We start from the raw sequence: 16,611 nt of genomic DNA, 5'->3' as shown, positions 1-16,611 counted from the left end.
AGACAGAGGAGAAACAAGAAGATTCCAGGTTTAATGAAGGAAATGGAAATCCATCTGACCTTTTCTCCAAGTTCATCTACAGTGATACGTCTTTCCCTTTCCTGATAAAGTAACCAGTCTCCCTTCCTACCACTCTCACATATTTTCTACCTTCGAAAAAGAAAAATGACTGAATGTCATGGTTGTATATGTCCTACAGCCAGCCACATTTAATACTTGGTCACTGGTATTAATATACTCTCCCACACATCTCCCTCTCTCCTTTGCCTATTATGTTATTAAGCCCCAGGGTCAGGAAGAACTGGAAAAGTCTAGATTGCTCAAGAAAACAGCCATCTAATTAAAAAAAAATTTTTTTTAAATATTTACTTATTTTTGAGATACAGATAGAGAGAGAGACAGCATGAGGGGGTGAAGGGCAGAGAGAGAGGGAGATACATTATCTGAAGGAGGCTCCAGGGTCCGAACTGTCAGCACAGAGCCTGATGTGGGGCTCGAACTCATCAACCACAAGATCATGACCTGAGCCTAAGTCGGAGGTTTAACCAACTGAGCCACATAGGCACCAACTCCCCCCCACTCCGCGCCGCCACCCAATTTTTTTTTTTAGTGTTTATTTATTTTTGAGAGAGAGACAGAACATGAGCAGGGGAGGGGTAGAGAGAGAAAGAGAAAGAGAGAGAGAGAGAGAAAATCCAAAGCAGACAGGCATCTATTTTAAATGGTTATAATTCAGGTAAAAGATTAAAGATAAAAACCAAACGCTATCATTTATTTATATATTAGAAGCAACCACAAATGACTACATATAATAAAAGCCTTAGGAGGTGCTGGGAATGAATATGAAACTATAATACTCTAAAAGGTGTTGATTTTGTTTCTTCAATAAAAAGCTATTTCTTTCAATTAATTATACTCTTACAAGAAAGACTTCTTACCAAATTTACCTACTTTTTTCCTAGAGGGAAAATTCTTTCAAGTAATAATATCTAAATAATAGCAGAGAAATAGTCTCTGAATGTTCTCAATTTTGTATACGCACATAAAACATACTCCCAAATTTGGAACCCTTCAAAGAGGTGTATCTTGTAATTAAAGACAGTCTTATTATTCATATTAGACACAGAATCTGTTGAGCTTTCATCATTCTAAAAATGGAAGCTTTTCCTTTGGAGGCTCACTAGATGTGAATCCATACTGGATTCTAGAGAAGCTGTTCCTGGTGTGAGGTCTCAGTACATGTGGAATCACCACAGAAGCCGGAAGAGTATCTCATCTGAGATAATGACTCTGAGTTATGATGACAGAACACCCAAGGTTGCTGGATTCATGTCGGAGATGAGGATATGGAAGGTGAAATTCAAGCCATAGGAGGTAAGTACAGGGCAGAATTAAGAGGCTGCTCCTGCCTGGGCCACTAAAGCAAGCATGTTCTGCAAACAGGGTAGACCTTAAGATTTCTTAAGTCCAAAGGTCAAATACCACCAATGAGGTCGAGAATGAGGGAAAGGTGTTGCTTAGCAACCAAATGGATTTTGTTTATTGTGTAAATTATGATTGCCAAAGTACAAAGCTCACAATTAATATCCTTTGGGTGGTAAACTGTCAAATCCACTTTCCAATTCTCCCTTTCATGCAGAATGGTAGTTTGCCAAGAAAATGTTCTTAGATATGACAAGCTACTGGCAACTGCTAGGAAAGCTTAAAAGAATAGTCTGTATTATAGAGGCAAGAGTGTAGAGCCCCAAACGGAGAAAGTACATAGAGGGAGAGATTGGAACTGGCTTGCCAAAGTGCTTGAAACTCCCACCATTATAGTCACTCATGGATTTTTTAGAATTGGAAGGGGTCAGGAATCTTCTAGCTCAACTTCAGGAAGTGGTTACCATTCTTAGCTGAAACACTACCTGGGGCTGTGTGCTGACTACATCCTGTGGGGCTACTTTCACTATTAAACAACTTTCTTTCGCTTGAATTATACTCTTTTCTCTAGAAGACTTCTGTTAAAATGCATACATGTCAGCTCCTAAGGAATAGTAAGTGACAGAGAGACCGACACATAAATTTCTATGTCAAAGGCAAAATCAAAGCAAAATTCCAAGAGATAATGTATAGAATGGATATGTTTTAAAATAGATTGGTGGGGCGCCTGGGTGGCGCAGTCGGTTGGGCATCCGACTTCAGCCAGGTCACGATCTCGCGGTCCGGGAGTTCGAGCCCCGCGTCGGGCTCTGGGCTGATGGCTCAGAGCCTGGAGCCTGTTTCCGATTCTGTGTCTCCCTCTCTCTCTGACCCTCCCCCGTTCATGCTCTGTCTCTCTCTGTCCCAAAAATAAATAAACGTTGAAAAAAAAATTAAAAAAAAAATAAAATAAAATAAAATAGATTGGTAAGGGCTGGCCTATTTTCCTCATAGTGGGGTACCCTAAGTAGCCATGTATTAGGCAGCAGGAGAGTATTAGTCCTTGGAGAAAATGACAAAGGAAAAAAATGCAATGCAGATGTTACACTTTGGTTACTTAAAAAAATGTATGGCCGGCTGCACCTGCTCAAAAATCAAAGAATTAAGATAAAGGGAGCCAGGAGATCAATAAGAAGCCCAAAAAAGTAAATGATATTAATCCGAGGGCAGCAGAACAGAGACTTTAACAGAGGAGAGAACAAGTCAGTGTCAAGACTTTTTGCAAAGGAAAAGAATGGATGACAAGTGGGGATATGGAGAGATACAGAAAATGGGGTTAGGAAACTCAGATTTAGGGGAGGTACCAAGAGTCAGTCTATGGTAATCAAAGTTGCTGGAGCAAGGAAAACTGAACATCTATAATTTGATCGAAGAATGGCCCAACAACATAAAGAATTGAAAGCAGTTGTTTAATGAGTCACACAGGAAGAGATGATTACCTAACATGTGCAATGTTCTTTAACATTTTAAAATGTTATTTCATTCGATCATCACATGATCCCCACGAAGAAGAGGGCAGGTATTTTCAGCCCATACTGAGAAATAATGGTACAGAGAAGTTGGCTTACAGGACACAGGCATGACAGGTCAAGGCAGTGCTCCCTCAGCCAGAAAAAAGGAGCTGACAGTGTATGGTTCAGAAGACAGCCTCACTCTTCTTCCTCAACCTCCTGCTAGAGGCCAAAACTCAATGGCGAGTCTTCTGGCCCAGTCTGTAACAAGCACGTTTCTTACTGTTCTTCAATGTATGTTCCTACACTGCTTTTCTCTTAGATTCATTCTCTAGATTAATATCTTCTCTGTCATCAGTTAGAGCTGTGGAAAAAAGTACAAACTACACACTGAGAATTTAATCAGAAATTGCGATTAACTTCTCTAGGGCTGTTTGAGGTCAAAGATGAATGAGCTAAACTTCACCAACAGATGCAGATTTCATAAACATAGCGTTTTCTTTGCACTTCAAAAAAAAAAAAAAAAAAAAAAAGACCCCAGTCCCTACAGCTACACTTAAGTGGCACTAAGAGTGGATTGCAAACTCAAGCTGGCCTTCCAAAGAGCTTTATAGACTACAAGAATTCAGAGAAGTGTTCACTGATTGCTCCAACCCCCTCTTGCTTCATTGTCCCTTAAAGGCTGTCTTTCTTCTCCTTTACCTACAACCAGCTTGTCATGAGAATCCAAGCACATGCAGCACAGGTGCTACAGGCATAGAGTCCACTGCCTAGTGTCAGAGAAGACCAATCTGCATAGTAAAAAATAACTGAAAACAGGACTGCTTCGTGCATGTTAAGAGCCACAGCCAACTAAATGTTGGATGAAATGTGGATTAGCTAAATGGAAGAAATGATTAACTAAACTTTTTAAATAAATGATTTTTAGCTATACTTGTGGTGAGCATAGCATAATGTATAGGCTTGTCAAGTCACTATGTTGTACACCTGAAACTAATATCTAACACTATGTTGCAGCTATACCTCAACAATAACAAAAATAAAAAAATAAATGATCTAAAAAATGAAGAGGCAAAATCCAATAAAATGAACTAATAGAGTAAGGCAAAACAAAACAAGACAAACCAATACACTTGTGATACCTACTGAGGTTACTATGTACCCATCTTCATTTTTATATGCAATGTTAGTTTTAACTTTTTGAAGTATGACCAGTTTACCCTGCTGCGTGAGCTGACAATTAAGGTCTAAGAGCAATGAACACAAATGCCTGGTACTCATGAAGGGAATGGAGGGCTACAATCAAGTATGATTCAGACAAGTTATTCAGACAGTACATGTATACTGGTTATTGTGTCACATGACAATTTGGTGTAAGCGGTACATTGTTATATGTTACTATTACCAGGGCTAAACACAATTTTTAAATTTCTCTATGTTGTCAGCTTCAACACTGGCAGTTTTTCCTGATATCATATACGGATTGATCCTCATTACCTAGAAAGAGCAAAGTCCTTCCTCTGACTCCCCAGCATGCACAGACCCCTACCCTGAATGGACTACATTCTTTCCTACACCTCTGTTGACCATCTGTGGAGTCCTTAGCTTTTCTGCTCTCTTCTCACTGAACCATGGAGCAGGGCAAGGGCTACCACAATACAGGGGTGGGAGGACCAGAGTAGGAGTGGGGAGACAAGGCAACAGAAAGGCAGAGGAGAATAGGATCCTCAGTCAGGGGTTGGGAATATTCAGAGGAAGGCTGAAGTCCTACAGGACTTGTATTCCAAACAGAACAGGCTATAGGTCTCTGTCAGTGAGGCACTAAATGCCATCTGGATTGGCTTTCCAGATGTGGTGAGCCCAGCACAGCACCAGGGAACTACTATGTCCCTTAATCTGGACAGTTTCTCCTTGTCTGCCTGCCTGAAACAGTCCATGTAACTGCCTGTTTCTCTCTCACAGTCTCCAGGTTAGAAATAACCCTGTTTGGCATTTATGCAGTTAACATGTTATCTCTAAATGTAGATTTCATTCAGCCTTGCTGAATTCTGTCTTTTGGATTTAGACTCATGGTTCCAGCCCATTCAGATAATTTACCATCTTGGCTCATAGAGTTGCCATCTCTCAAAGCTTTGGGTAAGAAAATGCCAGTGCCCTGAAAGAACCTGTGATTTATTTGGGTGGATAATGACTGGAAGTTTGCTAATGGTATGTTAGCATATGTTCAGGGGAGATAACATATGGTATAAACAGCACAACGCCAGGAGTTGGAGGACTTGTCTCCTGACATGTGCTAGTTCTGTGACTTCAGGTACTCATGGGACTTTAGTTTCCTCATGTCTAAAATAAGTAGAGATAGGTGAGCTCTTATTTTTGCAATGTCAGTTTACTTTTCATTAGAAACATCTGAGGGATCAACAAGCAAGTTCTAAGATGGGGGGGGTGAACAAAGGGGGAATAAAAGAATTCCTTTTCACTTCCCCTAAAACCACTCTATTTACAAATTATTTAATAGTAGTAGCAAATGTTCTGACAGCAGGTAGAGAAAAGGACAGGTCATGACTGGAGTAGGGATTTGGGGACTTCTCCAAAGACATGATAGAAGTTAGGTCTTAAAAGATGGGTTATGTGGGGGTTGTCAGGAGTGGAAGCCCATTTTGGAAGGGAGAAGTATGAGAGCCCAAACGCAGAGGCATGCCTGTGGGAGGGCAAGTAGGTCAGGCTCATGCAGGTAATAGTAGTTTGGGCTTTATCTTCAAGATCAGTAGTTTCCAAACCTTAAAATATTATTCCTGAAAGTAGGGGAACTGTGAAAGTGTGCATGGGGTCTTGGGACCTTCAACTTGGTCTCCTACTTGCCCACATGCAAACCTTAGTCTACTAAATCCTTCTGCCTCTTGCAGCATCACCTGAAACCACTGCTAAATCCTGAGATATGATCTGACTCTTCAATTTACATGCATGATAAAAATAAAACCCAAACAAAACAAAGTACTGCTATAGATGGGAGGAATCCCTGAATACTGCTGAGCTAGGGAATGGCATGATCAAATAAAATCTGATTCTCTGCCCAGTATTAATTGTTCTAGGAGACTGGAGATGGAGGATCCACTTACTGAAGATATTCAGTTGTCCTAGCATGAGAGGCTAAGATCTTAATTAGAAGCAGGTGGGTATACTGGAAAATATTAAAGACTTGGTTCCTGGTGGAAAATCCATTTATTTCTGAGTAGAATTAGTGTTGAGCTGGCCCAATCATTCCTTGCCTGGCTCAGGGAAGAGTTATGATTAATGGGTAAGAACGAAAAAAGATTCATATTCAATACGAGGAACAATTTTCTAACAAGTAAGGATATTTAATAATGAAACAGGTTGTTTGGCAAGATAGTGAGCTTCTGGTCACTGAAAGCATTCAAGCAGAGAATGAATTTATGTGTTAATGATGTCATGGGTGGAATTCCTATCTTAAATGGGAAGATGGACTAGAAGACCACTAAGATTTTTTTCAAACTTATGAGTTCCATGAAATAGGACCACAGATGATATATCAGGATCAAATACATTTTTTCAACATAGGAAAAAACCTAGCCATGCTTAAAAGGAGAGCAAAGAGGCAGCGAAGAGAGGAAGACTGGGATTGCTAGAGAAAGAGAGATTATACATTATTTAGTAGTTATATTACCTTTGCAATTTTTCCCATTTCATAGATGTCTGCTTTCTGATCTTCAATATCCATGAAAGCAGTTTCAATTTTGCTTAGAGTCTGTTCATGGTTACTGCAGGCATCTGGGAGTCCTTCAGGAAAGTAGAACCGTGGAATGTTTATGGACAATGGTGCATTCACAACATTATTCACATGAGGAACAGGGGAGAGAGGTCGGGGACTACTTGGAAAGGTGGCTGTAGGTGGAAGTGGTGTTCCAGGTTTCTTTTCTGGTTTATTTTGAATCTGGAAGGAGAATGTGATTATGAAACACAGAAATTCTAAACAGCATATACTTCTTGAAAGTCCTCACCAGTAACAAGAAGTTGGGCATAAATACAAGCAGCCACAATTAGAGACAATAAGAGCTCACTCTACTGTAGAGGATGATAAGTGTGCTTCTAGGGAATGCCTATCCATACTAAATAAATACATTAATTATCTGTCAATACCTGAGTTTACACAGATTTATGCTTTAAAAATCCTACAGTACATTTCCCATCAATTATGTGCCAGATATTTAAGAGTAATGTTAGTTGACACATTAAGAATCTCAAGCTGTATTCTTAGTCTGTTGGAAAAGGAAATAATAAATCCTTTTTGAAGACTATTCTTCACCTTTCTGCATATTTCTACCTCTCCTTCAACAGGCAGACAGAATAAGTTCTTTCAAAATACATAAATCTAAAATGTATTGGTCGGGGGTATCCTTTTACCTTTTTCTCTCTAGTTTGACTTTGTCTAGGTAAAATCACTGCCAGTCCATGACGCAGAGAAAAGTCTTGTGAAGAAAATTAAAGCATTTTAGTTTCGGGATATCTTCCACCAGACTGATTTACTTGCCCCTTGGGGCATGCCATTTTTTTTCCATGATACACATTACTCTCATTTTTGGTAACCTCCAAGAGGCAAGGATCATGGTCATTAATTTCATCACGGCCAAACCCCATTCATAGCTTATTACCTCACTTATAGTTTATATCATTCCTTTTTCCCAAAAGGATTTGATGTGTTATGCCATATGGAGACATGAGAAAGGAGAGAGCATAAAAGTGAGGTAGGGGAGGGAGGAGGGCAATGAGGAGATTAAGATTATCCATGATTTAGGGGAGGGGAGGTACACTAACATTCAGGTAGAGGACTACTTTACCAATGAGGACTAAATTTAGTTCTGAGCTTCCTAACAGAAAAAGCAAAAGAGATTCCATGAAGATTTTCAGACTTTTAATTTCTTCTCTTAATTTTGACCAAATTATCTATCAAGGCGCATGAGCATGGCATTGTGTTATATACTACATGAAGTATGAGAGATAGACATGACTGTTAACTACCATGAACACAAAATATTACTCAAATATTCATTTTCTTTAAATTGTGCTAATGTCATTCCTAAAATTTGAATAATGATTTATCTGAAGTAGTAGATCTGAATATCATATTTCCTTTTGACATATGGGCTCATAACATGATCTTTACATTCAGGATAAAAATCTTGGCTACCCTTGAAAAGCATGAGTATTAGAGGAAGATAAACTTCATTCACACAAATATGTGATTTAATCTGCTTTTGTCATACATGGCCCGTCTCAGGTTAATATCTGACACTAATACATAGAATGGAGTCTGCTCACACATTACTACTACTGGGGACATTAAAGTCCAGTTGGTCACACCAAGACTTTACTGCAGTATCAGAATGTCACCCCTATAAAGCAAAGTCAAGGAAGAAATGGCACAGAGAGAAGTGAGGCTCATGAAATATGAAAAGCTTAACAGAAAACAGTGATGCTTAGCTTCTGTGACCTCAGGAAAGTTACTTTACCTTTTAGAATTTTAGTAATAAAGCAGATTATAACCCCTACTTCTTAGAAGTTGTTGTGAAGATTACAGGAAATTACAGGAAGTAACATAGGTAAAAGGTCCAGAACAGTGCTAGGCATAGATATGTCATTATTTAAGAAAATGAGTCATAAGGCCAAAGCATGAGATTCTCAAAAGATTAAACATAATTTAGCATGATCCTTCAGATTCAATAATAAACAAAATAATCATTTACATTTGTAAAACACTTTAAAGTTTACAAGCCACTTCTGATTTAACAAATTGATAATCTATTCTAAGTAAACATTTCTCTCTGCTTTAATGCTAAATCTGTAAATATTATTACACAGTCCCAGGAGTCAAGAACAGTAGACACTGTTCCTAAACTTCTACAAGAAGGCATATAATTCTTCAGGGCGCTTTACATTTATATATAAATAGGTCATTTATATCACTGTCATTCCCTTTCTATTATTCTATGCTGAAAGAGGTTTATGAGACTACAAGTATACAATCATGAAAATTCTTTTTTTCTTTCCCCAAAATGTTTCCCATGATGTGACATCCTGGGCAGTTATAGCCATAGGATTAAGACCACTGGTGCCAGTGTGGATGAAGCCCAATTGTTTCGTGAGCACATGCTAGTGGAGAAGGTTTAGAACAAGACCTTCTATATTAACTCTACACTTTTACTTTGACAGAAATAAGTAACAATTGAGAACAAACCCTGGCTACCTGTCACGGTTTTTATTTAAAGGGGAAATATTCAATTATATAAGGTACCTTCTTCTCCTTACTGTATTTCTTAACATGAAGCAATTCACTGATTGGCAAGTATTTATCAATTCATAGGTTAATCCATATTTAATAAAATTGATGTTAATATTTAAAAGGGAAAAGAAAAAGAATGCATTTATTTTGTACTTTTATGTGTTATCAATTTCCTTTCCACTGAATTCAATGAAAGACACATAATTTAGTTTAATAAAACTGACCTTTATAAATATTATAGATTAAAAGACAATAATGCGAAATTTGTCAGATTTACTGGCAAGTTTAGCATCTGCTCATTTTGAATTAAACTGTATCATTCAAATTTAGAAACAGCATTAATATAGAACTAGCTAGGTAAAATATCTCAATTCTACATTTCAGTTTTAGCCTATAAACATAGTATCTAAAAGACAATAATGCGAAATTTGTCAGATTTACTGGCAAGTTTAGCATCTGCTCATTTTGAATTAAACTGTATCATTCAAATTTAGAAACAGCATTAATATAGAACTAGCTAGGTAAAATATCTCAATTCTACATTTCAGTTTTAGCCTATAAACATAGTATCATTTAGATATCCTTACACTATTATGTCATTGTAGCATTTCCAATATTTGACCATTTTTGACTTTTTTTTAAAGCAACTTCATATGGTTCACTCAATTTAAAAGTACCCTGGATCAGAATAACTATAAAACTATGGTTTCTTGTTGGATTCTGGGTGACTATCACTTATATGACCCTTGATTTGTATTGTATTCAAGGTGAGGCAAGTTGTTTGGTAAAACACCGGCCTTATGGGTATAAGCAAGTAAGCATGGGTTCCACAAAGTTGTCATCACAGGCAGAAATGACTTACTATCACAGCGTGCTGAGGGAGGATAACCCAGAAATTAATTGCCATCCTTTGCTACCCACATATATTATATCACACCCACACAACTGTCTATATATATAACTAGTTCTTCCTTCAAAAAAAAAAAAAAGAGATAACCAGAACTGATACTTTAAAAACAATTCATTACAGATGTAAGTATGTTAATACAAACATAGTTTATCGATTCAAAGTGCCAACAAGAAATTCTAATTTCTCAGAGATTTCTATTAAAATTTGTAAACTGTAAAATATTTGTTAAGGTGTATTTATTGTCTCTAAAACTAGATTCCCTCTCTACAAGAGAAAAATGTGAGTACTGTACTTCAGGTCCAGAAGGTCTATTTTTAAACCTGTTGGAATCTCTCTACAAATAGCTTTCTGCAAATAGCTGAATAGAGGACACAGATTAATTCCTTGCTCTAATATCAAGTGAGCTGTAAAATTATTTGTAAGTTAGTTCACTGGGTGGTTTTATTAGTAATAAAAATATTTTAAAAGAAACACCTAAGTTCCAAACCTGTGTCTGCTGAAATGACTTCAGCCGCTTCTTAAACCTTGATGGGAGAACAAAATCACAGCCCCTTGCCAGGAAAGCTAACTCTCCCCTTAAATCCGGGTCCCTTCGTAGAGATGTTTCCTTGATCATCATCTTTGAAAAGTGGATGTTTACTTAGCAACTGTCCAGCACACTTCTGAAGATAGTCAGATTTAGTAAGTTGTCAATCTCGTCAGGTAGAAAGGTATTTTCTTCTTATCTCCAAAAGAAATTAAGTTCAAGCATTGTGCTCTCCCAGTCTCCAGGGACCACAATCCATGCTTGTACTGACATGCAGCTGGTTCCCAAATATAGCCAGTGGCTCCCAATACCTGCTCATAATTTTCAAGTTAGAAACACGCCTGCAATGGGCTTGTTGCTCCTTGTGGATAGCTTTGTGTCAAACTGACCTGCACATGTTGAGAATACAGAGCCTTCTGGGAAAGGAAGCAAGCACCCACTACTCTAGCACCAAAGTTAGAAACATTACAGTTGGACCTAAAAATAGCGACTTCTCAGATAATGCTAACTTCTTAAACTCAGAGTATATGAGGTGTCAATCCATGTAAATCAGTTTCTCTTCAAACTATTAGAAAAAGAACATGTAAAGCTTTTTTGGTTTTGCTATTTGGTATTTTTTGAAAAAAAGAACAAGCTGCACTTCAAATTTGAATCTATAATTTTAAGAATAGTTTTTTATTTCTTATTTGAAGGGAAGCAAATATCCCAAACCCTCTAGGTATATCCAGTTAAAATATGGAGAAAAACAAACTTCCATCCTGAAATGTTAATACAGAAAGATCTGTTGGTCTTGTATTTTAAAATTAAATCATTTTTTCCTGGCTTGTGTGTAGAAAACTATCTTAGTTATCTAATATACTTTTTTGGAAGTGATTCTGGATCTGGGCACATTTGAAATTTATTGTCAAAGTATTGGTTAAGAAAGTGGAACAACTGAAAGGCTCCTGGCTGGCTTAGTCAGTTAAGCATCTGACTCTTGATTTTGACCCAGGTCATGATCTCATGGGTTCATGACTTGAGACCTCCATTGGGCTTTGCGCTGAAAGCGAGGAGCCTGTTTGGGATTCTCATTCTCTCTCTCTCCTCCCCACCCGACCCCCCCCAACCCCGGCTCCTTCTCTCTCTCTCAAAATAAAGAAATAAACATAAAAAAAAAAGTGGGAGCGCCTGAGTGGCTCAGTCGGTTAAGCATCCGACTTCAGCTCAGGTCATGATCTTGCTGTTCAGGGGTTCAAGCCCCACACGGGGCTTTGTGCTGACAGCTTGGAGCCTGGAGCCTGCTTCGGAATCTGTGTCTCCCTCTCCCTCTGCCCCTCCCACACTCACACTCTGTCTCTTCCTCTCTCTCATAAACATTAAAAAAATTTTTTTAAAAAGTAGAACAATTGCATGCCATAAGAAAGCAGCTTTAGATACATGTGAGTGAAACCTAGCTATGATAAAGGTACAAAAAATGATCAAATGGCAATGACATATGTCTTGAATTTATGAGACATTCTTTTTCAAGGACCTTTAAAGAAATCGCAAATTTTTAAAATATTCTATTATTTTATTATATACTAAATATCTGCCTTAGTCATTTAAAAATAAATCTTCAAATATCCTCTTCAATATTTATTTTCATTCACATTGTTCAATCAATATTTATTTTCTATTTCTAGAAAATATAAACCAAATATCACCAAATAACCCCCTAAACCAAAAATAGCTCACAGAGCTCACAACTGTCTTCTAAACTTTTGTCTAATTTAGTGGGAATTAAATTCTTTGGATTTCCACTGTTTCCTACAACTTATCTTTTTTCTTGATTTCCTTCCAAGACATTCTGACAATACTCGATAATGTGTACATTGGGCTTAAAAGTCTAAACCTGTGGTTTTCAAATTTTTTTCTTTCAAGCTGTGGGAATCCTCCACTCATACAAAATCATACATGAAAGCTTTCAATATGTAGTATGGCTGACAGAAGATTACAACTGAAATCATTAGTCTAATGCTTTAACTTGGGCCCTTCCTTCCCCCCCCCCCCCCCCCCCCGCCGTTTCCTATCACTGGGCTTACATGTTAACTCTGAGCTCTCCAGTGTTCTGTGATTTTTTTTCCTATACTCTTGCCTAGAATGATCTTTTCCTTCATTATTTACCTCCAAATTAAAACATCAAAAAAAGTGTGTTGTGAATGGCACTAGGTCTTGGACTTATGATTTAACACTTTTTCAAATAACCATATCTTAAATTACATTCCCTCTGTTCTTCCCAGCAGCAATGTGTGGCCTTAGAGGGGTGGCTTTTCATCCCTTTCCTGAGAATGCTCCTCCTCAAATGATATATACTCTAACCACCCTTCAAAATCCAATTCAAATTTTACCTATTTCATGAAAGCTTCCCTGACTATGTAAGCCCTCTTACTACAATTCTCTTAATGAAACAGCGTTACCCTTAAATGACCTCCACTTAACCTATTCTCTGGGTTAGTCAATGATCTCCATTTCTCCTTTATTATTATTATTTTTAATGTTTATTTTTGAGAGAGAGAAACAGAGCAAGAGTGGGGGAGGGGCAGAAAGAGAGAGAGAGAGACAGAGACAGAGAATCCAAAGCAGGCTCCAGGCTCTAAACTGTCAGCACAGAGCCCAACCCAGGGCTCAAATTCAGGAACCATGAGATCATGACCTGAGCTGAAGTCAGACACTTAATCTACTGAGCCACCCAGGCGCCCCCATTTCTCCTTTAAAAGGGAGAACCCAACACCTGGAACACACTGATTCATGGCTAACAGTTTCTGTTATGCTCTCATATATCTTATCGCAGTAGTTGAGTTGTATGCTTATTAAGAGTTGGTTGTGCTTGTACCCATTTGTTTATACTGGTTGTAATTTTTACAGTAATTATTCAATTCAATTACATGTTACATAAATTAATGAAATGTGACTGTGTAAAAAAAAGTTGTTTCTAAAATTTCTAAAATTGAAAATAAAACCTCTAAGTTGAACTGTTTTATAGATTCAGTAAAGGCAAACTATTACTAAAATTTTTTTGCTGTAAAATTAGGTGGAGGTGAGATAAAGAACAAAATCATTAAAATTGAGAAGGAGTCCATATTGGAATTGCTAACTTAAGTTCCTTCGTCACTTTAAAGAAGCTGAAGCTGAAAATCAATCAATAAATGTACTGAGTGTGATTTATTAAAGAAAGATGTCATGGAACTTCAACTTCCAATCATAACACTCAAAGAAAAGGCTTTGGCCCTCTATCAAAAGATGTGAATAAATTGTTTTGAGTTAAAAAAATGTTTAATATATACATGCTTTATAGTACATACACATAGAATGTGTGATACTCTACTGAGTAACTATCAATCCCAATAATGTTCAGGTAAAAAGTGCTTCTATTGCAGTATTTTATAATCTGAGAATTATTTTCCAAAGAATGTAAACTCTTGAGGGTAAGGTCAATTTTATAGTCACTCAACAAATATTTTTCTAGCCATTTATTATATGCAGACACTTTGCTGGGTACTGAGAGTATGGAGATAATAAATAAATGGTCTCTTCTTTTCCTTACCATACCTAGTACAATGCTGGTTTGGAGCAAAGGACAACAAATATTTTCATTTCATTCACTTCCCATAAATCTCTGAAGTTTCAAAGTCAGAACAGTGGTTAAAAGCCTGCTCTGTGACATTTTAAGTTTATTTATTTTAACAGAGAGAGCAGAGGAGGGGCAGAGAAAGAGGGAGAGAAAGAATCCCAGGCAGGTTCCATGCTGTCAGCGCAGAGCCCGATGTGGGGCTTGAACTCATGAACCATGAGATCATGACCTGAGCTGAAACCAAGAGTTGGATGCTTAACCAACTGAGCCACCCAGGTACCTCTTGTTTTAAATTTTTTTTAATGTTTCTTTACTTTTGAGAGAGAGAGACACAGAATGAGCAAGGGAGGGGCAGAGAGAGAGGGAGACACAGAATACAAAGCAGGCTCCAGGCACTGAACTGTCAGCACAGAGCCCAATGGGGGGCTCGAGCCCATGAACTGTGAGATCATGACCTAAGGCGAAGTTGGATGCTCAACCAACTGAGCCACCCAGGTGCCCCTCTGCTACACTCTTAAGTAAGAAAACATTTCTCCATATCTTTTGATGAAATGAGCTCTCCTGTTTTTATTTACTCAACTGCTTTACAAAGAAATCAGAGGGAGAAAAGACCAGGCCCTTCAAAGGGCTTAGGAAAGAACTGGTCTGTATCAAGGAGTTATTGATGGAAAAAGACTACCATGAAGTATTTGTGTTTGTATGGAAGTATACGTGCTTGATTCTAGAAAGGATCTCAGAATGTGTTAGTCTTAAAACTTCTTAGTTTCGACAAGTATATAATCGGAAAACAGTTGCGAAGAACATGGTTTTTAGAGTGACCTCTTCTTTACTGGGAAATGATCAAGTATCAGGAATTTCACTACAAAACAAGGCTTATGATCTACTCTATCTTCTCTACCTTGATCATAGGAAAAGTACAGTCCATGGGGCTGGGTGTTTCTGGGTGAGAGGTTTCCCTTGGAGGGACTAACCAGAATGAAGAATAGAAAACTATTAATATGTAGTTTACAAATCCAGTTTGAAACCACAGCAAGGTTGGAACTGTGGGCAATTATAATGGAAAGAGTCAACTGTAATGGTCTTCCCAATGTCCTTCTGGAATAAATCAGGAGATCTTTTCTCCTGCCTTCTGCAGCATATATGAAGTCCATCCGAACAAGATACCTAGCTAACAGTAGGTGTTTCCTAAACAGTTACCTGAATCTCTTCTTGACCTGTAGACTATTCATAAACATACCCTGTCTGAAGATAAAGGTTTGTCCTGACTGGACAATGTGCTCAACCTGGGTCTTTAAGGCCACTGTGTTAAGAAAGCTTGACCAGAGCATGAAAAAGACTCATACTCTCTTGTGGGGATGACTGGGATCCATCACTTGATACCTCAAAATCCAGCATCTAGGCTGGGGTTCCTTTCTTGCCTTTATATTTGTTCCCCCAGAGCAAACGTGATTGAGCAAGGATGAAAATCTTTCTCAAGGAGAACCAGCTGGGGTGGGTTCCTGGCTACAGGGTTTTACAAGTTCCCTGGCAGGGTTAGATGGAAGAGGCTGGCCTCTGCTAACACCCTAAAAAGCGAAGGGTTTTTTTGTTTTGTTTTGTTTTAAAGAATAGCCTCCTAAGAAAATCAAGAAAAGGTACTCCCTTACGATGTTCTGAAAGGACCTACAGAATTGAGAAGTCAGTCTTGAAAGAGCCTGTGCCCTCAAGGAAGGGGAGACTGGGAAGGACAGAGAAGAATAAAGTTGTGTGTGACACCCAACACATTACATTTTTGTAGAATTCATTCTTTGACGCTTAATCTGAAACTCAGGATTGGTTTTCTAGAGCTTTCTGAATTCTAATTCCTGCCCTTCCCCTTTTAGTGAAGACAATAGTGGTATATAATATTAATTCTCTCTCTGGAAAGAATCAGCTCTAAGGGATGTTTAAAAAAAATGGGTGGATTAAACAGGACAGTGACAAATTTGAACAATTTCCTGAAGAAGCAAATCACTTATTTTGACTTGTATAAAACTGCTAAACAGTTAATACAGTGTATTGTGCCAAAATAAGTCTAGTCTCTATTTTATAAACAAAGTTGTAAAGTCATTCACCAGCCTCAGCTGAACATGGCTATGAAGACTGAGATGATACCATCAACCAAGAGTGAAGAAGGCCTGTGGGGTAAAACAGGCAGCAAAGCTGGGAAAATCTGAGTGACAGAAATACATAGCACAGCAAGCCTGGGAAGTAAGCTCAGTTGTGCTGAGTAATACAGTAAGGTTGAGAAATACAGCAGAGTCACTGTGAAGTGACACCAAAGATTCTGCTCAGAAGATACTATAGGAAAAAAAAAAGTTACATATTAAAGAGAAAGTTTTGCTTCATCAGGAGGGTACT

General features: G+C 38.0%; 1 protein-coding gene across 2 annotated transcripts in view; it reads right to left on the bottom strand.

Annotated features, from left to right (window-relative positions):
• Window positions 1–16,611, bottom strand: part of PPP2R3A (protein phosphatase 2 regulatory subunit B''alpha) — a 164,470-nt gene that overhangs the window by 126,289 nt on the left and 21,570 nt on the right. The window contains exons 1-2 of one of the 2 annotated variants that reach the window (XM_047100164.1): window positions 10,605–10,736; window positions 6,595–6,861 (exon numbers count right to left, since the gene is read on the bottom strand). In XM_047100164.1, coding sequence (XP_046956120.1) covers window positions 6,595–6,861; window positions 10,605–10,736 — 399 coding nt within the window. Of the gene's footprint in view, window positions 1–6,594; window positions 6,862–10,604; window positions 10,737–16,611 lie in introns of those variants that run through there. The other variant, XM_047100163.1, reaches the window with a different exon arrangement.

The sequence above is a fragment of the Lynx rufus genome, unplaced genomic scaffold (genome assembly GCF_022079265.1).
Source record: "Lynx rufus isolate CCGP_SWC_20201006 ecotype Redwood Valley unplaced genomic scaffold, mLynRuf1.p SCAF_5, whole genome shotgun sequence".
In the NCBI taxonomy this organism is placed as follows: Eukaryota; Metazoa; Chordata; class Mammalia; order Carnivora; family Felidae; genus Lynx; species Lynx rufus.
This window is presented reverse-complemented; position numbering and strand designations above follow the sequence as displayed.